Raw genomic sequence first — 23,341 nt, forward strand, 5'->3', positions numbered from 1 at the left:
CAAGTTTCTGAGGCGTTGAAGACAATTCTGATTTAATCTACATGTAGCTATTGCTTTACAGCCTACATAGCATGCAAAACATACAGAGTACATTAATATGGCATGACCTTAAAAACGTTCAACTGGTGAGTGTGTCAGCTACCCCACCTATACCCGTGGACCCCGCCCTCAACCGTCTCCAATATCCTCAACATATAAAGCCTCCGTATCTGACTTTTACCTCTCCTTATACCCAAATAAAATCTCCTCAAATCCAAAATGTCTGATATCACCCCCTTCATCACCGCCCTCGAGGCCGCCCAGAAGAAAGAAAAGTTCACCTCCGAGGTCCAAGATGCCGCCGCCGGCATCGACATCGCGTCCCTGAAGGAGATCTTCGAGAAGGTCTCTGAGCAGGGAGAGTTTGAGAAGCTCGATGATGCCGCCGAGGCCGAGACCCTCCGCAAGGCCTTCGAGTTCGCCGCCAAGGCTGTTATGATGCTGAAGACTTCCCCCGGTCTTTTGGAGAAGAAGGACCTCTACATCTACTTCAAGGTTGGCAAGGGTGAGGTTATGGAGAAGCCCGGCATGTTCGATATCCAGGTATGTTTGATTCCAGATTATTTGTGAGCTCGGAAACAAGGCCGGTAGCTGACAGTTCATTCTTTGCAACCTATAGAAGAAGCAGCTTTACGGCGCTTGGGAAAAGGTCAAGGACTACAGCCCTGCTAAGGCCCACCAGCTCTACATCGGCTACGTCAACACCTATATTTCCAAGTACGGTACCCGCGACGAATAAATAATACCAATTAGAAGGACTGGTCTTGGAGAATGATTCGCGATCTACCGAAGAAGATATTCTCGGGTGAGGTTTTGGAAGGGAGGGTTATCTAAAACAGAAGAGATAATCGGATGTTCTCAGAACTCTCAGGATGAATTCAACGAATACAAATACATGCTACTTTCCATGACCCAGTACTCGTGTATCTCACAATCACGTATACTAAATACCGAGATAACGATGCGACTCACACTCGTGAACGGATGAGATAAAACCTAACCAGTACGCTAAATTCAGAGACCGCAGACTCAAACAATCCAGCTCTGCCCCCGCCAGTCCGGCAGAGAATGCGAAGCAGTCGCACACCACGGCTCATCAGCTGCACCATACGGCGTTAATGGAAGATCATAAGGCATCCGAAATCCGACAACCAGTGAAGCTGTCTCGACCCCCTCAGACACAACAGGACGATCCCGCCTAAAGCAAGGAACCATCAGAGCGTCAGGCACAGGGGATTCCCCTTCGGCTAGGGATTCAGAAGCAGAAGCAGATGTAGCATCACCACTACCCTCATCTCGGAAAAGCTCCGGCCAAACAACTACACCAATCTCCCAGCTACAAATGCGCACCTCGCCACTCGCATTCGTCGCCGCGCCCCACGCCTGCGTGGACAGATTCGCCGACGACACCATCGCCCAGTCGATAGTCTTCATGTCTGAGTCTGCGAAGCGGATGTAAGTCTTGATGTGTGGGGCTGCGCGGGCACGGCCTGCCTCGCGCCTTGGGGGATTATCTTCGGATAGGTCGATGCATTGGCCCGGGGCGAGGGTATCACCTCCCCATTGGCAGAGGTACGGACGCATATATTGGAGTTGTTTTTGTTGCGTTGCGCTTTGGGTTTTCATGTGGATTGAGCCGCCGGAGTTGTAGCCGTTTAAGGAGCGGCGGATCTCGTCTGAGGTTGGGAAGATTATTGAGTAGGTTGTTGGTTGTGGGGTTGGGGCGAGGGCTTTGAAGAAGACGTCTTTGAGCCATTTATTTGTTTGGCCGAGGGTTGCTATTGAAGAGATCTTGGGATTTGTTGGGGGTTTGTTACATGATAGTTTTTTTTGGAGATACGTACCTGGATTACTATGTGTGGTTTCTTGCTTGTAGTTTTCTGATGGATGGGTATTTGGCTCATCAAGTCTTTCAGAGCAGGCCAGCCCCATAGTGTGTCCTCCTCTGAGCTGGAGTCACTGGCGTGCTTTTTGGAAGGGACACTAGCAATGAGGGCAGCGCGAATGGCGCCAAAGTCGTATTTATCCAATTGCTGGACCAGCGGGCCGGTCTTCTTAGGTCCATACGCTTTCAGATAAGCGAGGAGATCCCTTTTGAACCGTGCGCCCGAGCCTATTTTTGCGTCTGTCTGAGATCCTACTGAGCTTGCCTTTTGCAGGGGAAGCAGTGGAGAGAGCCAGGCGGCTTGTGTCATATTAGTCCAATCCATATGGATCATGTTCGCTGTGTGTATAATAACCCTGTATGTAATTGGTCAGACATATATTAGGCCATAGCAGTCAGTAATGCCTAGAAAAAGCTTACTGAGCTAGGTCATCATGCCGAAGAAGAATCATCATCTTGGAATGATGTGTCCCGAAAGGCTCCGGCATATAGGCTACAATAGGCTCAACATTAGGATATCGCCCACAAGCTTCCTAGTAGTAGATTAGTCTCAGGCCATTCCCAGCCCTTGATCAGTGACAATTTGTAGTCAAACAGATGAAGTCCATCCGGTTGAAAGAAGTCTCGTCAGTGCAAACTTACCTCAACACGAAGCCGATTCGTATCCTCTCTTCGCCATGATCCATGCACAACCTTGACTTGTACCAGACCCCGGACATCCTCGTCAAACTGCGACATGAGAAAATCCACATCAAACAGGAAATTGAATTGCCAACATTCGCGGATCATGGGATCTCCGAGAATGTCGCGCAGTCGAATGGCGTCGACATTGTTGCCATCCGGTAAGTCTCGAATATGCGTAAGTTGAACTGGCGAATGCATGACCTTGGTAGGGTGAGCAGTACCTCCAGGGCCAGAAGTCAATTTACCATCGGTCAGCCCGGGACTGCCTCGGGGTAATGGTGGGCTAATGGCCCTATGTAAAGACGTTAGAGGCGTAGACACTGAGCCATCACCGGAATCTGATGTGATTCTGGCTCTTTTGACGGGGCGCTCCATTCAAACGTCTCTCTGTGGTGGTTGAGGTTGAGTTGATGGAGGTTGAAAGGCGGTCGAGGTCGAGATGGGCGATCACGAGAGACAGGAAAATGTTTACATCCAAGATTATACATGGAAAAGCATAATATATCTGCATTTCTCATAATTTTCATTATACTAGCTGCTTTTGAGTCTCAAATTATTGCTCACTGATTGTTCAATTTATACATCCTCATACGAAATTTCCTACCCTGACACAACTTACTTGCTAACCGCAAGTTTCTTGATCTCTGCCACAACCGCATCAGTAACCTGCTCTGTTGTGGCATTACCACCCAAGTCGCGAGTCAGAACTCCCTGCTCGCAGACATTCTCAACACAAGCCAACAGCTGCTTGGAAGCCTCCTCCTCGCCAAGCCAAGCAAGCATCTCCGCGGCCGTCCAGAATGTAGCCACGGGGTTGGAGATACCCATGCCAGTAATATCAAAAGCGGAGCCATGAATGGGCTCAAACATGCTAGGATACTCTCGTGTAGGGTCGAGGTTAGAAGTAGGTGCGATACCAATAGATCCAGCCAAAGAGGCAGCGAGATCAGAGAGAATATCAGCGTGCTAATTGATCGTCAGTCCACAGACCTAGTTATGAATTATTTCTCATTTGGACAACTCACCAAATTGGTAGCAACGATGGTATCCAGACTCTCAGGCTTCAGAACCATGCGAGTAGTCATAGCATCAACAAGCATCTTGTCCACAGTGACATCGGGGAAATCGGCTGCAACAATTTTCGCGACTTCATCCCAGAGAACCATTCCATTGCGCTGCGCATTACTCTTAGTGACCACAGTCAACAGCTTGCGCGGTCGCTTCTGGGCAGTCTCAAAGGCAAACCGCATAATCCTCTCCACACCGTGACGGGAGAAGATAGAAACTTCAGTCGCAACTTCCCACGGCTTTCCGGCGTGGGAACGTCCACCCTGGCCCGCATACTCTCCCTCGCTGTTTTCACGGATAATCACCCAGTCAAGATCGTTGGGCCCGCACTTGCGCAACGGGGACTCGGTGCCGCGGAACACTCGTGTTGGGCGCACGTTCGCATATTGCTGGAACGGCTGGCAGATGGCAAGTCTCAGACCCCACAGGGAAATATGATCGGGGACGTCTTCTCTCGTGTTTAGTATGATATTCTTCAAGCCATTGGGTGTGTCTGCTTACCAGGAGCGCCGACGGCGCCGAAGAAAATCGCGTCGTGCTTCTTGAGCTCCTCGAGTCCACCATCGGGGATGTATTTACCGGTCTTCTTGTAGGTCTCGGAGCTCCAGTCATAGTTCTTGAACTCCAACTTGAAGGTCTTGAGAGTATCTGTCAAGGCATTCAGAGCTGTGATACCGGCACTGATTACCTCTGGGCCAATTCCATCGGCTGGAATGGATGCGATGCTGTAGGTCTTTTGACTATCGACTGAAGACGACATGATGATGTTGGGGGTGAACTTGTTGTTCGAGGGATTTAGTTTGGAGACCGCAGAAGACAAACTCGGCGCGTGGAGAGCCTTTAAAGGAAATCGGGTTCAAATCCTCAGATTTCAGTCTCCACATGCAATCTACCTATAAACCTATCGCATAACCGATCATCGCGAGCTCATTCGACTAAAATGGTCGCGGGGTGCAGGCGGAGATTCAAATGCCCGTGTTGAACTATATGAAGGGCCCCACTCGGAGTAAGACATGTCCGCGTGGCGGACAACCCGATGTATACCAGCTGAACTGAAAGCGTTGGGAAACTTTTTTGCGCCGAACTTCACTATTATACATAGCTTCTTTGGAATTATGTATCGGGAATCACAAGAAGTTATTGTGAATCATCCATGGGCCATCAGCCACACTCCATAAATCGTTCATGGGCATAGATGATGAAAATGGCAAAGAGTCTTGACCAGAAAAACTCGGATTAAAAGCAGGGTTTCCGTCAGCCATGTTGCCAAAAACAAGACCAGCTGAAGAGTGTCCACTGAGATAGTTCTCAGCAGGATCTAATGTCTCGGCAAAGTTACCGATGTTGTCAGAGGGTGAAAAAACGGCAGAGTCGTAATTCTCTGTGGAGCTAAGGCCTTGAATAGGAGAGCGAATTGATGATTGGAAAGGATGAATTCCAGTAGGGACTGGATGGCCTTCGTATCCATTCGGCGTTAAAGCTCGAGGTCGAATTGGCGTGAGACCTGCATCTCCAATCTCATCATTTCCATCCTGAACCGGCAGCATTCGTGAGATCCGTTTATTTGTCAATGGCGTAGCTTGCGCAGGAGATTGAGTTAATCTCTCGGCGCCGTTAACTGTAGCAGCACTAGCCTTGGCCTTCTGGACACTAGATGCTTGTGTCTGGAAAGCAGATTGCATGCCTTTGATCGCCTCAATACAGGTTTCTGGCCAGCTGCTACCGCGCAATGATAGGTTTTCCAAAATAGCAATCCCCATTCTCGCATATTTGAGAGCAGTGGGCGTGGAGAACTCCTCTTCCCATGCAGCATACATCAAAATGAGACAGGCCATCCAGGTTGACCATGTAAAGCATGGCCAGGAGAGCGGAGATTGCGGTTCAGATGACATATGCTTTTTTAATGCCGCAAGTATAGATCTAGAAGATCCAATACAAGTCTGCAAAGCATTCTTGTAATCCGCACTGGGCTTTTCAGAGGCTAAAAGGGGTCGGTTGAGCGAGATGATAGCTTCGTGTCTCAGTATCATTAGGAGTAGCCGGTGATATCGCCGCAAGACCGGCTCTTGTTCTAGATCATCTTCTGGGGGTTCATCAATGGGGTTGGCATCGTCATAAACTTCATTCCACCATTGCGCCAGTTCTCCAGTAACATGAGTCGCTTCGGCCTGGCTGGCGTGACAGTGGAGAATAGATTTATTACGAAGTTCAACTATCAGACCTCGAATCCGTGCAAATTTCGCAAGATGGCACAGTAAGCGCAATCTGCGATCATCGGGGAATTTAATGATTGAAGAATGTCTCTCGGCACCAGGGTAGCACACGTCGATGTCGTCATCTCGAATAGAGAGCGGAATGCCAAGGGCCTGAGAAAGATATCTTTCAAGGGAATAGATCGACCAGAATAATCGACAACGGATATCGGCTTCTTCACTACTAAAGCAAGAGAAGCGTCTTGGGCACCGATGCAACCCGAGGTGGAATGCAGTGCGGGTGATGACACCTCCTACCCGCGAGGCGGCATTCAGGCGCAGAAGAGAAGTGAGTGCAAGTTGGGCGGTAAAGGCTGCTTGTAGCAATGGCAAGCTAGTTGGATCTTCAAGGAGGCTTTGTACATCTTGTATCACATGTTGAATGGATCGAAAGACTAAGACCGAAGGAACGGGACTGAGCTTCGATCTAGACGACGTTTTCTGTCGATTATCGCCGAGAGAAATGGACATTATGGAGCGGATAATCATCAATTCTGATCGGTTGACTGATCCTGTCCCTTTTTGACTGACTGTCTCCATGGTTTTCAAGACTGTCGGAGCGTGGAGACACGGGAAGATCATATGCCAATTCTCGAAGTAACTGCGTGTCCATATAACAAGATCGTCGAAAGTAAATGAGATATTTGGTGCATGATTCAATTCCTCCCTTGTCCAAATCTCATCCGAGCTTTGAATACTTCCTGCATTTCGCTGTAGCCGGTCGTCTTCGCCTGGCACCGAGGTTCTGTCACGGGCTCGTGATTGGTCCAGATCTGCTGAACGACGTGCAAAGGCATGGTAAACATGACGGATAAAATGGATCCCGCTTGAACTTCCTAAGAAAGTGGCGGATCCATCGTTTTGAGACTCTCTCATAAATCCAATTTCGCGGGGTGATGGTCCTGAGGTATTCCCGCCGGAGGTGCGCTTGTGTCTCTTGGTTGGACGAGAAGAATATGGCCATGCAGACTTATTTTCCTCGAACCGCATGCTAGCAGGTGAAGGCGAAGCCATCATCGCTGTGATTTACGCATTACATTTTTCGAAAATGAGATATTGAAAGTCAAGTTTTCTTGGAAGAAATCGCTCCACGCCCCCGGAGCCGGGTGGTTATGTATTACGTCAGCGACCGAGGCATCGTCAGATCTATAAAATTGAAGAATGTTCGACTATATTATTTTATAAACATCTTTTGAGATATATACATTAATTTCTACTTCTATGAATCGCAAATCCCCAGGTTTTCTAAAAGGCACCTTTTCCGGGAGTGCTATCCCCATTCAAAGCAGCACATTCCTGCTCGACCTCCTCGGGTAGGAGCAACTGGGCATTGGAGCCATCGTTGTAGGCAAGTCCAACCAGTGTTTTCTCTGTTAAATTGTTAGATATAAAGAGTTTAGGGGATTTGATCAGGAACCTACTATTAGGATCATATCGGGGCCATCCGAATTTAGTCAGGCCTTCTTGAGGATCACTTGCGAATGCAACCCAAGCGGAAGCCATGTACCGGGCAAATTCATTCTCACGGTCACTGTTAGGAATTCCACTGACTTGCTCTCCAGTTCCGAATATCATAGGCAGGTCGGCACCGTGGTAGCTTCCACTGTTAGGATGCAGACGTAGGTTGTCCCAGTCACCGAAGTAGTGAGATTGCCAGACTGGAACATCGTTGTCAGCTCGATATCTTGCGGACGCACCACTAGGGCAAGTGAAAGCCGCATCATTGAAAGTTTGCCATGCTGCGTCACTGAGAGATATATTTGCGTTGAACGCGCTGATGCGATAGTAGCCGGGTTCGTAATGATTGCTGTTGATCAAATATGGCTACGGCATGTTAGTATTCTTTTTGAAAATGAACTAAACTATATGATTTTTACTTACCAGACGTGCGAATTGGCCAGCGGCAGCTCGCTCGGCGTAGTTGCCAAACACGGTAACTCCATCCACTGTCGGATGGAACACTGCCTGTGGAAGGGCTGGTGAAGGTGCTGGCGGGACCTTGCCACCCGCCTTGACGACATCGGTGAACGGCTTCTGGCGAACGCACTTGACAACTTCTTCGGGGTCGCTGGTTTGATCCCCACAACCAAGAAGCTTGGAAGCAGTGTAAAAGTAACTGGCGGATTCCTCGGCGGTATTGGGCACAAAGCTGAGCGACGTTCCGGAGTGCGAGATGAGACCGGCAACTAGGGGCTCGTCTGCCCAAGCTTGCGAATAATAGTCAACGGCAGCGCCGCCAGCAGACTGGCCAAAGATTGAGATGCGCTCCGGGTCTCCACCAAAGGCGGCGATATTGCGATGGGCCCATTCCACTGCCATGCGTTGATCCAGCAGTCCGACATTTTGGGGAAGATTAGGTGCGCCAGAGAAACCAAAAATGTTCAATCGGTAGCTGTTATTAATTAGTAATTGTGTATAAATGTAGGATGAATAGTACTGACTTGATGGTCACCACCACCACCTCATGCTCATCAGCCAAGGCTTGTCCATCATAGTATGGATTGTTAGCGCCGCCTCCAGTGAAACCTTCAAGAAATGTCAATCATTTGAAAACAAAACAGTCAAAATAAACATACGACCACCATGGAACCATAGCAGGACTGGTTTCAACTTGGAGACTGTGGGACGGGTCCACACATTCAAGAAAAGACAGTCTTCACTTTGTGAAGTACCAAGGGCTTGGGTAAACGACTTGACGATCTTGGGAGCCTGTGGAGTAAATCCAGGGTAATCTGGAACTGAGCCGGCATTTGCAGGACAATCACTAATTTTGGTCAGATATCTACATCATAGTAACGGCATAGTATACGCACGGGCTCTGTTGGTGATATAGTTAGCTATATATTCCACGGAACGAATGGAGAGATCTTACATAGGCAGTTGCGTGGATAGTGCCATTGGCTTCATAAGCCACCGGAGCCTCAAATCGGAGATCTCCAATTGGTGCTGAAGCATAGGGAATACCCAAGTATTCAGAGACTGCAGGCCTGCGAGGCGCAGCGTGCCCCTCAACCAGTCCACTGCTGGTCTCTACAGAGTCACCAATGTGATTTTCTGGGTGGTCTGGACATTGCTGTCCCCAGACTGCGGGAAGGCACGTAGCCAGCAACAGTGCAGATCCAATTGGATTCCAACCAGCCTTCATTTTTAGAAATTATCAATGAGCCTGAAGGAGGAGGGCAACGACTGCGGAAGTTCAGAGACATATAACGTTCGCGCATGTCTCACATAGCGGGACCATCTATATTGTCGGGGAATCCGAACGTTCCGAGTTCGCTTAGTTACGATGGGATCGCCGATCGTGGCTTAAATTGGGCGAACAGGGGAGTGCATTGACAGTCTACACAAGCTGGGTGGCTTAAGAGATGGGGCCACAAGAATTCTTGGCGACCAATGTGGAATGTTGTCCTGACGATCTTCATGTAGACCTACTAGACGAAGCGCTATTTCATATTCGGTATACCATAATCAAGTGTGAAGTATGTTGTATATTAGATTCTGCTTTGCCAAGAGATCTCTTGTCAAGTCATATCGCCAGATTTATAGGGTATGGGGACTCTCATCCACAAACTATTTCGACATCCCTGCAAACCATGTGGAGAGTTTAAATATTACTATATATTAAAACCAATTTGAACACCAACATAGGTTCTTTAGTTGCTTTGGGGATATTTTTTTGTACATTTTCACGTAGCCAATGCATTGCTGCCTTGTGAATAGATTGGCTACTCCATAGTGCCCTAACCAAATATATACACGATCTACATCATACATGTTCATATCCACAAAAAAGGAACATTCTCCATAATCACATTTCTCCAATTCCTGTCAAGTTGGGACTAAAAGTTTTTGATTGGTTTCAGGGCTGAGACCATTAATATGGATGCTGTGCATAGTTATATTGCTCCTAATCTAATACAGAAACCAAATTCATATCTTTCTCTTACTCTCTCCTGAGGTCCGCATTTATGGGGCTAAGACCAATATACTATCTAAGCGATGATTTGCCTCAAATCTCGTGGGAACTCCATCGGGCGATGTGATCGTCGGGGTGTACCATGGCTTCTAAGTTATGTTAAAGAATCATGCCTGTTCACTTTCCTTTCGCAAAATTTGCACTAGCCAACTAAATGTGCCATGGCCTACGAAATTGGATTGAGCACACCTGATGTGCCTAACCGGGGGTTTCCGCTGTGGATATGTAGTGTTGTGATGGTCATTATAGCAGGTTTATTTGTTCTGTCTAGACTGGCTATTCGATACCATCATAGCCATCTAGGATCAGATGATTGGATGATTTTGGCATCGCTGGTGGGTGGTTCTTGAAGCATTCGGGACCAGAATCAAGACATTGACAGATGGCAGATATGCTCAATTGTTCTCACAGTGACAGAGTGCTCCGGTATGCTATACTCCCGTTCATGCTAGTCTGCGGAACTGTTATTCATTCAAAACTAGCGGTACACTACGGATACGGAAAACACTCCAAGGACCTCACGCAAAACAACCGAGTAACCGCACTTAAGTGGTTCTTTGGCGCCCAGCTCGTATACAAGATTGTCATTGCGGTCAACAAACTCTCCTTCCTATGCCTATACCTTCGAATATTTCCCCAGCGCGTCTTCCGGCAAGTTTGCTTTTATGGGTTGGGGGTGATCACTGTTTGGGGCACGGCATACGTCTTCCTAACCATCTTCCAATGCAAGCCCATCGCTTCGTTCTGGGATATCACTATAAAAAGCCCGCAATGTCTGGATAAAGAGGGGATGTGGATGTCTTATTCGGTCATCAATCTCATATTTGACCTGGTAATTCTCGCCCTGCCTTTATACCCCTTGAGCCAACTACGGCTGCAACGGTCGAAGAAGATTGGTCTCCTCGTGGTCTTCGGAATGGGAGCATTGTAAGTGCATGTTCCTTTTGTATCTCTCCAACAAACTGCTCATACATCTAGTGTTTGTGTCACAACAATCATCCGAATCACCACCCTTGTTCAATCTGCCAATGACACGGATCCGACCAGTGAGTTTTGCTTCCCGAAATCCAATTCACACAATATATATAAACTAACACAACAACAGGCGGTCCTATTCCAGCCACCATCTGGAGCGTGGTTGAAGCAAACACTGGTATTATTTGCACCTGTCTACCGGTCTTCAGACATCCACTCCAGTTCTTATTCCCGCGTCTCTTCAACTCCTCACAACCAACCACCAATCCATATAGTAAACACGCGACGCGTCATACGCCCCTTCCGAGTGGGTCTGAAAGAAACCTCACCCACGATGATTTATGGCAGGATGATGGCATGGAAATGGTGAACTCAGAGACTTACAAGGCAGATGTTGGTGGTAGAATCATGACAACGACTCGCATAAACGTCTCATATCAACAGGACCAATAGTCGGATGCATCATCACAACCAATTCGCAGGGATTTTGAATGACATGGCGTTGCATTTTAGTTAAACCAAAAGTACTAATACATCTTTTTATCCTTATTCCTTAGTGTTGTCTTCCTGCATTTTGTAGTAGACCATAAATATGGTCAGTATCACGTGCCTGCCAATTATACCCGGAGGTTTCTTACTCCGGAACTTTTACCAAGCACCACCACCCATGCACATGATTTTATGCCTGACATCTTGCATATCGGAAGTTACACTGCATTTTGCATTGCATAACCCTGTAATCAACAAATGGGGCAATTGCGATCGAAGCGGAAGGCACCTGTTGCCACCACGTTAGGTGTGACCTGAATACCCCCCACACAAAAAGCACATGTATAGACTGACTCGATATGTCATCAGAAGAGAACCTGAATCCGATTTCCTGTGAGCCATGCAGACAACGAAAATGCAAAGTAGGATATTCTTTTATAACAGCAAAACAAGTGCTGACCAGCAAAATAGTGTGATCGCAAACTGTAAGATCAAAAATCGAAAACGGTTTCACCGTTTATTTCAATAGCTGGTCTTATTTCTAATCATTGACATCTTTTTAAGTCCGTTCTGTTCTCAATGCGCAGGGGAAGTATCGAAATGTATCTACCCCGAGAGTGGCAAAAGGCAAGTACCCAGGCATATATGCAGGTACCCGAAGGAAGCTAACAGATAGGCCCAGAGGCTTACCGTTGGGATACCTTAACCAATTGGAACAGAGGCTGGCAGCGACCGAGTCAGCCCTTTACAGGGCTTTGATGACGATGCGTTCAATGGGACAACCCACAGCAGTACAAATCCCAGCAAAGACGGATGGTGCCCTCAAACACAAGGAAGCTCGCATGGAAGAGTGGTCACAGCTGCCTCTTCGAGAATGGCCCGATATGGAGCGTTGGCTGACAGTTATGTCGGACCGGTTTACCATTGGGCAACCAAGTGACGTGGTTTCAGACACACCAGGAGGTGGCTACGCGATTCCTATGACTCCTGTTCACGATAAACCACAGACATTGGGAGAGCAGCCCCATTCCAGACTAGTTTCATATGCATGGCAACCTAGGGAAAATAGGGTCAGTACTGGGAATGCATACGATGCTTATCAACCTAACCCCAGGGCAATGGATTCGCCAGTATATTTTGGATACCAGATGGTGGAACCTGAACCCGTGCCGTCTCCAGGTAGTTCCCGAGACGGAATAACTGGCATCGAGGGTGCGGTCAGTGTTTCGGTGGATGCATCAGCAGGAGCTGGAGTGGAGACGGGGTTGAGTAAAGCTGAGGAGCTGTCACACCATAATCCGAGTCTTTATTTTTAAACGCGTTCCAACCATGTACAAAGTACGGAGTACAATACCATCATTGATATTGAAACTTCGTCTCTTTCTTCATGAAACCTGGGCTCCTTATCTGTAACGGGCTAGTACGGAAGAGTAATGCCTGAGGCTTTCAATTTGTAGTTACCACATCACGTGTCCACTGCCGTAATTTCAGGGATCAAAACACAAGAATGGCTTTGTCGAGCGAAAGCAAAGCCGAATTCAAATACAGCAAAGAGCGATTTCTAACATACGATGTACAATACATCGTATAAACCATTTTGTTGTAGGACCCTAGCGGGGTTCACTCCACTCCACACAATTTTCCCGGTGGAGTCTGAGATGAAGCACTTTAAAGATTTAAACACCAATACTCCACAGAAAATCCACCAGAGATAACGAACACCACACCATCTCGGCGATCTTGAAGTTCTCCTATTCCCCCGAACTCGATCAGCTGCAAGCGCTCGCAATAAGCCCCCTCCCGAGTTTTTCCAGTTGGACTCCCCTGATTGGATCCTTCACTGTTTGAAAAAGAAAAAAAAACCACGGGCCACAGACTACTTTGAGCGAGGAACGGATACAAGTGGTTGATGAAACGTCCGTGCCTTTAGGCTAAGAGCCCGGACCTGCATCCGTTTCAATTAGATTATGCTCGGGGCATTATCGCATCACGCTGTACGGAGTACGGGGTCACTTTATAGGAGGGATAGGTATTCGATATTCACGTGTACCTGCAGACTTAAAGAATCCGCGGGGGATCTGGAATGACAACACAGATGGGACACGTCGAACAAGTACACGTCTCGTCTGACTTGCCCCGATGACCACTTGCCCCGATGACCCCTCCATACCCAGGCACATATCCGGAAACCCTGGAAGATGACATGGAAGAAGGGCTTGGAATCAACTCGGGGATACGGGACTGTACATCCCCCTACAGAATAAAGGCGTAATTCATATACTGTGGAATGAGGCAAATAGCCAAAGTTTGGATGAACCACTCTGATTAAGCTGGGCCCTTGATAGCCAGGGGAATTCTAGAGCTGATTGTTGGGCTACTCCGTACATCCACTTCCTTTGGCCTACCAGTCAAAAGTAGTCAAACACTGGTGTAGCGCCCGAAAACCCCGTAAGGGACAGGCCGCCCCCCCTCTCTCTCTCTTTCTTTTTCCAACCTCCTAGGGATTGTGTGTGTCTTTGTTCCTTCATTCTCTCCTTATTCTATTCTTTAAGTCCGTGATATACAAAGTGATCTGAGATCCTGGACTCTTTTTATCCTTCTATTTTTCCCCCGACCTCTTGTGTGCCACCATTCCTTAAGGACAAAAGAGATTGTTATTTCCCTCTACGTTTTGCTGCGCAAAATCCAAAAGAGAACTCAACATTCATTTTATGCATCCTTGCAATAGAATTTGAAATTCAACGATCTGATACTGGACATTCCAGTTGATCTGACATTCTTTCATCCCCGCGATCGTCTCACCACGCGAGACTCAAATACGGATCCGATCGCAAAAGCGCGACCAGATACCACAAACAAAATCTTACACAGTGCATGTGTAAATTTATAAATCCCTTTCCGACCGCGTCGAAACGCACAGTTGCCCTATTTTGAACTTGACTAAATCTCCGAATTCGCCATGTCAAACATCACAAGAGCATTCACCCGGCGCAATAAGCGCCCAGAAGTGTCTGCGCCTATGCCATATCGTGGTGAAGGGCATGTGCGACTCAACTCAGGAAGCATAAAGCGCAGCAATATATCTGGACCGGTCCAGTTGTTGTCCACGACAAACATGCTAGCCTACAACGCACCCGATATCCACCCAGTCAAATCAGCTGGCTCTTCATCTGCCTCATCACTAGGATCGCGCGACGACTCCGACACCGCTTTCTCCCCACAAAGCTACGCATCTTCGATGTCCTCGCCCGACATCTCTCCTTATGGGAGCTCTCCCATTGACGCAAATCCAATGACGTCGTATTTCCCAAAGCGCACCGCCACGGTGACAAGTCACCAGCGCTCCTCCACCTCTTCTTCATCAACTACGGATGCTCCGCTGGTGCCAAAGCGAGCTCTGTCCCACACTAAGCGGTCACACCAGGAGCTCGCTCGCCAGCGCTCGGTCTCCAGAATGTCCCCGCCTCCGCTGAACGCAACGCGCAGCACGCCGACCATTCGTGCATCACAGGAATTCTTCCAGGCTGAGCCACATCCATTCGGCAAAGAGCTAGAGCAGGTGAACGAGGTTGCAGAGGAATTTGGTGGCTTCAATATGCTCGATGACGAAGAGCGAATTCTCTATTCCAAGGGGCTCAAGAAGTTCTCTGTCGAAGATTATCTCGTGGAAGTTGAAGAACTGTATGGCAGCATTTTCGAGGACACACGTGGTCCTATTTCCACATCTTGGTTCTAACTTAATTGCTGCCCCCACCCCGGTTGACCCGGGGTCATCAACTACACGAGATTGCGGACTTGCAAGGACTGGATATTCCTTGCTTGGCCCGCCACGACCACCAACTATTATTCTTTCATTTACGACTATTGCCCCTTGTTTTACACGATACCATGGGAGGACCTTTTGTTCTCGCGCTCAATCCTGATTTCTGAATTTACTCCTTTCTTCCCGTAATATATGGTCTCATTTTATCGTTCATCCCTGTCTCATTTGGGTTCAACCGCTTGATATGATCCTTTGACGAAACCTACAAAGTCTTTTGTGGAGGATTCTGGGACTTTCAGGGGAATTTCAGGGGAATTTCAGGGGGTCTGATAAGGCGTCTAATGGAGTTTTATTGATGTTTCATACGGAGTCTGAAATATATTCCACTAGACATGTCCAAAAAGCCTTCAGATGTAGAGCAATGATGTATAAAATCCGATATTTTTGGAATGAACACACGATGACATAATTCAATATTACCCAATTAGGAATAGCGTAGGGCTCGCCGACACGGTCACGGGCTCCGCCGGGCTCCACAAGTGCCAGAAGGAAAAGAAGGAAAAATTTCGCTTTGCTTTGCTTTGCATTCAGCAACTCGACCATTCTGTCTGCATCCAATTTTATTTATCTCAAACAACTGGACTTCCACGGATGCAGACAGATTGTTGCTCTTTTCTCCTATTCCAATCTGTAGCATAAGCCCCAAGATATCGACGCGAAGAAGTGTCGTGTGCTTGGACAAGTCCTTGATAAGCTCCAATACTGAATTGAAAGCCAACCGGGTTTGATTTCTGCCAGAGTGCAGAGAAGCAAATGTCGATACTGGTTTCTGCCTAGAACTCGTCCTACGTCCATTCGTCCATTCATCCTCACATTCGGCCATGGTCTCCCTTGCCGCCACGACTTCACGCAAATCGGCGCTACCGGCCACACCGACGCTAACTCGATCCAAAATGCTTCCGGCTTCCTCTCCAGTCCCGATTCTCAAAACCTCCAAACGTCCTTCCGTGGTCGCCGGCTCGAAACGGAAAATGAGTGAACTGGAAATACCCCTCTCTCCGTCCTCATCCCAGGTCGACGACGCGTCGGAATCCCTTCCTCCCACCAAGAAGCGACCCCGCGTTCAGTTTGATCAAGACGTGAAGATACATGAAGACAACTCATCAGATAAGAGCTTGGCAGTCATTCGGGAGGAGGTCCGCGGGGCTATCCACCGACATGTCACTATGTCAGAGAGTGAGGGCTACGACCGAGTCAAGGGGATTTTTTCTGCCGATCCGAAAAAACAAGGCGATGACAGCCTGCTTGCATATGAATCGCCAACACACGCATCTTTGAGGAACCACCTTCTTGGTCTTGTTTCGCATGTCGCGTCCTTGGACCGTTCCTGCAGCGGGTTGGTCCATGCCATCATCAACAGCGAGTGGCTCGGACGAGACGAAGCCTACGTAAAGCTCTACATCCGGTTCCTGGGCAACCTTGCCGCGGCGCACGGTACCTACCTCGGTCCTGTCTTGAAGATGTTAGCCACCTATTTCGGGTCTATCCCTCGAGGACACGGTCGACTGCCAGGTTACGCAGTTATCTCACCATCCGAAATGCACACTCGAGCTCATATGGCAATGCGCCACGTGCTGCGGCTCATCCCCGCCGCTAGTGGATCACTCTCTCCGATCTTGTCTACCCAGTTCCCCATCGATTCAGACCTAGCTAGCGCGAACATCGCCTACACCCGCAATCTCATCCAAATCATCACGTATGCCCCAGAGCTTCAGTCCGATATCCTGGCTCTTATCACTGAGAAGCTTGTTAAGGTCGATGTTGAAATTCAGGTTGATATGGAGGACTTTGAAGAGGAGGTCGGCGATGCAATCTTGCATGAAGTTGATGACGAAGTTGACGATGAGGTTGACGACGAGGCTGATGATGATGATGATGCCTCGGTCGCCAGCGATGACTCGGAAGATGACGACACCAAGGGGGCCAAGAAGATCAAGGATAATATTTCTAAAGTGGATGGGATGATTGATATCCTCTTTGAGTACTTTTCGCCCCCGTTCACCTCGGGCACTCTGGATGACAAGGAGAATGCGTTGGATCTGCTCCTCAGCCACTTTCAAACAATCATCCTTCCTACATACCGATCCCGTCACTCGCAGTTCCTCTTGTTCCATTTCTCTCAGGTCTCGCCCGTGCTCATCGATCGCTTCGCCTCCACATTTGTACAGCTTATCTTCAACAAGCTGCAGCCTGGCATCATACGCCAATCAGCAGCTGCATACTTGGCCAGCTTTGTTGCACGTGGTGCCCATATCTCTGGAGAAGTCGTTCGCGACGTCTTCGATCTCCTTCTCACACACCTTAACAGTCTACGTACGGACTACGAGGACAACTGCCGCGGTCCCGATCTTCGTCGCTTCGGACCTTTCTACTCCACCGCACAGGCCCTGCTGTACATCTTCTGTTTCCGGTGGCGTGATCTGACAACCGCTGCAATTGATGGCGATACTCCAGACCAGGTGGACGAGCTTGAGCCGGGCCAGGTCGCATTCCCTCCTAACATCAAAGAATTCCTTCACAAATGTATATATTCGCGACTGAACCCACTCAAAGTGTGCTCCCCGGCTATCGTCTCCGAGTTCGCCCGCATTGCCCACCACTTCCAATTCCTATACGTCTACCCTCTCCTTGAGACCAACAAGCGCATCCGCGTCACTGCCTTCAGGGGCCTTTCCAATATCTCAGATTCTCGCTTCAATCATGTCGGCCGCGAGATCCGCGCTGGCGATAACAGCGGCTATCAACTTGATGCATACTTCCCTTTCGATCCTTATCAGCTTCCCCGCAGCCGTCGCTGGCTAGAAGGCGACTACGTCGAGTGGCGCGGTATCCCAGGTCTCGACGACGCAAACGACTCAGATAGCGGAGCTGAGGAGTCCGATGATGAAGACGGCGGAGATATTACTGAGACTGATGATGAGTGAATTGGGTACGATCCCTCTTATCTTGAATCAGGACTTGATCTTTCGATTTTTTTTGTTACTTCAGCGTGGCGTCCGGGATTTCCACCCATATTTGCGATCTTTTGATCTTTTCTTTTTCTTTCACAAAAAGTTTCCGATACCTTATGACTGATGATATCGTTCTTGAGCACGGAACTTATCCGGTGGAATCCTTGGGAAATTTCTGACCCGTGTACTACCATAGTGCTGAATCTAGCTCTCAATGGGAAATAATTACATGAAATTTCGTGGAATCTAGTCTAATAAACCCAGCCTCGGAGATAAATCACATGGCTCTATTCATTAACTGTACACATCTCTGGTCACATCTCACCACCATTATGATTCTTCCAACTGCCGGCATAATGATGCTGAACTAATGAAGGACCAGTCGTCTCATTCCCGTAGTTATTCGATGTCGCAGCAAACGAATACCCCGGCAAAATCAAAACATCCTCGATTAAAACGGGCTCTAAGAGGTTCGAGATACTCGCCATATCGACCACCTCATTGCGAGCCAATTCCAAGCTCTTCAAAATCCCACGAGTCAGCCGCCTCGGCCCCGTAAAATCGATCACATCCCCCGTCATATCCAAAGTCAGCTCGGAAACCGGAACCCCGTACTCCTCCGTCTTCTGATGAATCGCATGCATAATATCATCAATAACCATCAACATATGGGGCGACCCCGGCGCCGCCATAATCATCCAACTTTCAAACTGTCGGATGAAACTATCCCCCCAGCCCACATCAAACTCCCACCCAACAACGAGACCAGCTTTAGCCCGCATTGTCTCGGGGATCCATTCTCTAATGGGTACATCGCCACACGAGACATCAAGATCAGACCAGATGCCGCCTTCGGCGAAAAGAAGCAGATAGCGTAGAAAATCCGCTTTCAGAATCGGCACCGTGAGAGCAAGGTAGGCTTCGACGATATCGGGACGATAGTCGAACTTCTGTGAGACGAACTGGTCGCCCGTGAGGTCTGTCATGATCCGCGCGCTATGAGCTGGGTTTTTGTGGAGACAATCGTCCATCCATTCGTGTGACTGGTCGTTTAACCCTTTAGGTCCAACTTTGTACCAGATCTTTTCTGGGATCAGCGGCGATGCTAATTGAAGGCCCTCTCTTGATGGATCATATGCGGAGTGGGTTTCTGGTGTTTCTAGCCTCATGGGGTGGAAATAGAGGATGAAAAAGAGACATGATAGGATCACTATGCTTGTGGTTGAAAATTTGGTGAATGCCGGACCCTGGGAGAGCATGGTGACGGCCTAGGAGAAGAGAATGGCCAAGAGAGGGAATAATATACAGGCCTAAAAAGGCCGTGAGGTTAAGACTGAGAGTGTGAGATGTCCATCACGATATGGCTTTCCCCTGAGTGTTTTTTTTTAAACACCAAGCCTATTTTTGAAGTGAGACCTGTTTTATCGGGAGTCCCTTAAGTCCAATTAAGCGATTAAATCACTATACACCGGTAATAGTATTAGCTTCTATTGGCTGGATCTAAGGGAATTGTACCTTAATCTCCACCGATAGCTGAATCCAATTCAACTAGCGTTTTGAGGCTGATTGTGGAGGTCCGAGTTGTCCGACTTTGGTCGCTTTACTTTCTATATTTCGAGTATCAGAACACAGGCTATGAACCTTGAAGTAGAAATCATTAAGTTGATGTAGGCTTAGATGGTGCAGCACAAATATATTTTTCGTGTATAATTTTGCCATCCGTGGGCTCCCGCGGTTCCCATGTTTCGGAATCTAGGCCTTCGGGGGAACTTTGATGCCGTAAAGTCTAGACCATAACTACATTTATAGATAGTAGAGCGGGCAAAGCTATATAGAAGTGGCATAATAAAGGAAGTCTGTCGCCAGATTTAGCATGTCAAGTACCATTACATTTTCCGGAGACATCGATTTACCTCCGCCATAATCCTTCTAAAAAAAAAGAGACGGCGGTTGGTCGATAACCTCGTAGCCATGGGGATAGAAAGTTGTTGATTGATTAGCTCCATACTCTGCTACTATTACTAGTATATCTGAGCCCAATCCGGCAATGGGATGTTCCGCATCAGTCGTCTAATGGTTGGCAATATCTCGACCAGCTAGCCCATGTATCTGAAACAGTTTAACTATTGTCTTATGCCCATTCCGCGTCGCCAATGACAGTGGCGTCCGTTCGAAGAAGTCCTTAGAATTTGGGTTAACACCCCTCGTGGCAAGTAGCAGTTTGACCACCGCCTCACGCCCATTCTCTGCCGCTTGAGATAATGGCGTCTGTCCGTCAGAATCTTTGCTGTCTGGGTTAACACCCGCCATAGCGAGCAACAACTTGACTACCGCATCATGTCCGCTCTGTGCTGCCAGCGAAAGCGGGGTCCGCTTGAGATAGTTGTTGGAATCTGCGTCAACGCTCTTTACATCGAGCAGCAGCTTGACCACTACCTCATGTCCACGTTGTGCCGCCAACGCTAGTGGCGTCCATCCGAGGGAACCCCTGCAGTCTGGGTCAACGCTATCTGTGGCTAGAAATAACTTGATCACTGCCTCACGTCCCTTCTCTGCAGCGTGCAGCAGAGGCGTCCTTCTATTTTGATCCTTGGAGTTTGGGTTAACACCTTCTGTACTAAGCAGCAGCTTGACCACCGCCTCCCTTCCGTATTCTGCTGCCCACGATAGGGGCGTTTGTCCTTGATGATCTCTAGAGTCCGGGTCGACCCCGCTTGTGAGGAGCAGTAGATTGACCACTGCGTTATGTCCCTTCTCAGCTGCTAATGACAGCGGCGTCCGTTTGAAAACATCCTTGCTGTCTGGATTAACGCCCTCTGTGGTGAGCAGCAGCTTGACCACGATCTCATGTCCATTTTCTGCGGCTAGCGCTAGTGGAGTCCGATTTGATTCGAACATACTCTCAATATGAGCCCCCTGTTGAAGTGATTTGCGAGTTGTAGCCTCTTGTCCATGTTTTGTAGCCCAATATAATGCGGAACTTCCAAGTTGATTGACATCGTAAAGATAAAGATACGTATTTAGGAGCCTGTAAAGGCGGGTGTTTGTTTGTGCGAAAGCATTTATATCGCTTGCTAACTCCAGCTCCTCTGCGATAACTTGCAGAAGTTCATTTGGTAAATCAAGCAGAGGCATTTTGTGATAGCGCCATGTAGGCAGGAATAAGTCAAGGGAGGACGAGATCAAGGAACTGCTGGGGCATAAATGAATAAGCGTGTTACTGGTGTAGGCATTGCACCATAAGCTTCGGTTACAGGGGTATATCAGACTATTTTAAGAATGGACTAGTGTATCTTGGCGGAACAGTTCAAAAAACAGTCAAAGGTGCCAACAGAAACATTGTTGCATCGGTTTCAAGGCGTGGCCCAGTAACACTAGCTGAGTTGATACCCTTGGAGCGGTGCTGAGATTCGTGGAGGCATCTGGATGGAGTGTTTCGCTGCGATGATTCTGGAATTAAACCAACAATTTAGGCAATACTGATCTTCACGAGGGTCTAAGTAGTCACAGTGTGATAGGTTATATATCACGTTACTAGGAAGAGCGAGTGTAAATAAACAAATATACATATCACTCCAGGAATTTATACTGTTTAGAACTGCGTTTCGGTCTTTAAGGTGCCCAACAAACTAGGCATTTGGGGCATATGAATATCGGAGGCAACAAATCAGGAGCATTGGCTCAGAAATTTCAAACAGACAGCTCAAAATTGGTCTCTGATACCTGCTTCCTGTTCCTCACTCAGCCTTTTTTCATTCAATTCTATCCACCATGCGTGCGATGGATCTTGGTCCTGTTTCTGTGCGGGGTCATCCCACGGCTTCGGGCTGAGGATGTAATGTACATTTTTAACATTCTCATCGCGCCATATGGGGTCATGTACGCCTTCCCACCGCAATGTTTTTAGTGCGTTGTATATGTATGGGAGTGCAACCCAGCGACCATAAAACAGATCACCAAGAAGGGACTGATCGGCGAAGTCATAATTTGATGTTGTAGAAGTAGCAAGCTGTTGAGTGATTTTGTCATAGGTTGCCTGGGCTGGATTCACCACTTGTAGGCCTCCATTGGGTATCCCCAACCCTGAAATGGGTGAAGCACCTGCTGTTTGTGCGATATCGGGGGTTTCATGCTGCATGGTATAGGCACAATTGGCCGGGGTCCTGTCAGAATTGTCAAATTAGCTATCCCTGTAATTCGCGGTTGAATGCTTCCAGAAATTTGGAAAGAAAAGGGTTATCTCACCAGTCTGTTGGGTAGTGAGGCTTATGAAGTGGATTGCAGGTACATGCATGGCTCGCGGCAAAGACTCGATCTCCGCTCCCAGCCATTTCTGGCGAATCCAATTCGAGATCCATTAACTCATCCATATTTTGAAGGACGAGCATGTCGCTATCAAGTTGCACAACGCGGTCATATTCAATGAGTGAGAACGGTGTGAGTTTGCTCCAACAATCGTAAAATCGGACATCGTTGGTGAAATCCTTGGGAGCTGACGGAAGTAGATACGGTACATGTCGCTTCAAGATCTTGCGGGAATCTAGAGCTTTGTGGCCCTCGGCGGGGAATGAGTCTGTGTAGAGAACGACAAGCGGGTACTTTGAGCCCACTCTTTTGAGGGAGTAGTCAAGGGTCAAAAGCCCAGAGAGGTACGCAGTATTTGTTATGAGCGTGGTCCAAACTAAGGATCATTATTATACTGCAGAAAGATATCGCGGAGTTTTGAATTGGCCTGTCGATCCGTACCTTTCGTGGCATGTGGCTTGGGGATGTTCTCGTCCATGATTTCGACAATTGCTTTAACACTGCATTTTGTTTTAGCTTGATTGTGAATGGCCAATATAGATTAGAAGAAACTCACATCTGATTGGAATTAGCTGTTGTACTTTGGTATACGAGGAAAGGAACGTGCAATGCAGGCACTGACAGTTAGTGGAGAATGACACAATCAGACCAAGCTTGTGAACGAGGGGCAGGCACCCACGTTCCCCTCAGCGCTCCGATATCGGTTATCCAATGAGGGGCAAAGAGAGAGTACTAGTGGAGCACCTCGGTATACTTAGTATAGAACTAACATATCCAATGAATGAAGGCCACGTTACATTTTCATGGATCAATCAAGTAGACTTACCAGTAATAGATCGACTTCTCCAAACAGTGTTATTATGAGCTGAAGCGCCATGTCACCTTTACCGGAAA

The 23,341-nt window shown here is 48.1% G+C and overlaps 11 protein-coding genes across 11 annotated transcripts; 5 read left to right on the top strand and 6 right to left on the bottom strand.

The window, feature by feature from the left end:
* Positions 1-258: 258 nt before the first annotated feature.
* On the top strand, positions 259-778 carry N7479_003736 (acyl-CoA-binding domain-containing protein; the record flags this gene model as incomplete). The annotated part of the gene is made up of 2 exons (XM_057251433.1): positions 259-582; positions 659-778. 2 exons carry the CDS (start codon positions 259-261, stop codon positions 776-778), a joined length of 444 nt encoding a protein of 147 aa, XP_057110758.1.
* Positions 779-1,068: 290 nt separating this feature from the next.
* On the bottom strand, positions 1,069-4,436 carry N7479_003737 (tyrosyl-DNA phosphodiesterase 1; the record flags this gene model as incomplete). The annotated part of the gene is made up of 7 exons (XM_057251434.1): positions 1,069-1,830; positions 1,884-2,280; positions 2,345-2,457; positions 2,567-2,963; positions 3,228-3,574; positions 3,634-4,124; positions 4,178-4,436. The coding sequence occupies 7 exons, from the start codon at positions 4,434-4,436 to the stop codon at positions 1,069-1,071; spliced, it is 2,766 nt and encodes a 921-aa protein (XP_057110759.1).
* A 367-nt stretch (positions 4,437-4,803) lies between these two features.
* N7479_003738 (CeGAL family transcription factor) lies at positions 4,804-6,945 on the bottom strand (the record flags this gene model as incomplete). The annotated part of the gene is made up of 1 exon (XM_057251435.1): positions 4,804-6,945. The coding sequence occupies one exon, from the start codon at positions 6,943-6,945 to the stop codon at positions 4,804-4,806; it is 2,142 nt and encodes a 713-aa protein (XP_057110760.1).
* Positions 6,946-7,173: 228 nt separating this feature from the next.
* On the bottom strand, positions 7,174-9,073 carry N7479_003739 (Carboxylesterase type B; the record flags this gene model as incomplete). The annotated part of the gene is made up of 5 exons (XM_057251436.1): positions 7,174-7,752; positions 7,810-8,320; positions 8,370-8,454; positions 8,505-8,637; positions 8,801-9,073. 5 exons carry the CDS (start codon positions 9,071-9,073, stop codon positions 7,174-7,176), a joined length of 1,581 nt encoding a protein of 526 aa, XP_057110761.1.
* A 1,276-nt stretch (positions 9,074-10,349) lies between these two features.
* N7479_003740 (uncharacterized protein) lies at positions 10,350-11,332 on the top strand (the record flags this gene model as incomplete). The annotated part of the gene is made up of 3 exons (XM_057251437.1): positions 10,350-10,831; positions 10,883-10,950; positions 11,010-11,332. 3 exons carry the CDS (start codon positions 10,350-10,352, stop codon positions 11,330-11,332), a joined length of 873 nt encoding a protein of 290 aa, XP_057110762.1.
* Positions 11,333-12,132: 800 nt separating this feature from the next.
* On the top strand, positions 12,133-12,684 carry N7479_003741 (uncharacterized protein; the record flags this gene model as incomplete). The annotated part of the gene is made up of 1 exon (XM_057251438.1): positions 12,133-12,684. The coding sequence occupies one exon, from the start codon at positions 12,133-12,135 to the stop codon at positions 12,682-12,684; it is 552 nt and encodes a 183-aa protein (XP_057110763.1).
* Positions 12,685-14,327: 1,643 nt separating this feature from the next.
* N7479_003742 (uncharacterized protein) lies at positions 14,328-15,104 on the top strand (the record flags this gene model as incomplete). Its single annotated transcript, XM_057251439.1, has 1 exon — positions 14,328-15,104. One exon carries the CDS (start codon positions 14,328-14,330, stop codon positions 15,102-15,104), a length of 777 nt encoding a protein of 258 aa, XP_057110764.1.
* Positions 15,105-16,012: 908 nt separating this feature from the next.
* On the top strand, positions 16,013-18,115 carry N7479_003743 (rDNA-binding RNA polymerase I transcriptional factor; the record flags this gene model as incomplete). The annotated part of the gene is made up of 1 exon (XM_057251440.1): positions 16,013-18,115. The coding sequence occupies one exon, from the start codon at positions 16,013-16,015 to the stop codon at positions 18,113-18,115; it is 2,103 nt and encodes a 700-aa protein (XP_057110765.1).
* Positions 18,116-18,456: 341 nt separating this feature from the next.
* Positions 18,457-19,401, bottom strand: N7479_003744 (uncharacterized protein; the record flags this gene model as incomplete). Its single annotated transcript, XM_057251441.1, has 1 exon — positions 18,457-19,401. One exon carries the CDS (start codon positions 19,399-19,401, stop codon positions 18,457-18,459), a length of 945 nt encoding a protein of 314 aa, XP_057110766.1.
* Positions 19,402-20,212: 811 nt separating this feature from the next.
* On the bottom strand, positions 20,213-21,277 carry N7479_003745 (ankyrin repeat domain-containing protein; the record flags this gene model as incomplete). The annotated part of the gene is made up of 1 exon (XM_057251442.1): positions 20,213-21,277. One exon carries the CDS (start codon positions 21,275-21,277, stop codon positions 20,213-20,215), a length of 1,065 nt encoding a protein of 354 aa, XP_057110767.1.
* A 568-nt stretch (positions 21,278-21,845) lies between these two features.
* N7479_003746 (glycosyltransferase family 8 protein) lies at positions 21,846-22,925 on the bottom strand (the record flags this gene model as incomplete). The annotated part of the gene is made up of 3 exons (XM_057251443.1): positions 21,846-22,305; positions 22,388-22,823; positions 22,889-22,925. The coding sequence occupies 3 exons, from the start codon at positions 22,923-22,925 to the stop codon at positions 21,846-21,848; spliced, it is 933 nt and encodes a 310-aa protein (XP_057110768.1).
* Between the last annotated feature and the right edge of the window lie 416 nt (positions 22,926-23,341).

Source organism: Penicillium vulpinum (genome assembly GCF_028829585.1).
Source record: "Penicillium vulpinum strain IBT 29486 chromosome Unknown utg000002l_segment0_segment0, whole genome shotgun sequence".
In the NCBI taxonomy this organism is placed as follows: domain Eukaryota; kingdom Fungi; phylum Ascomycota; class Eurotiomycetes; order Eurotiales; family Aspergillaceae; genus Penicillium; species Penicillium vulpinum.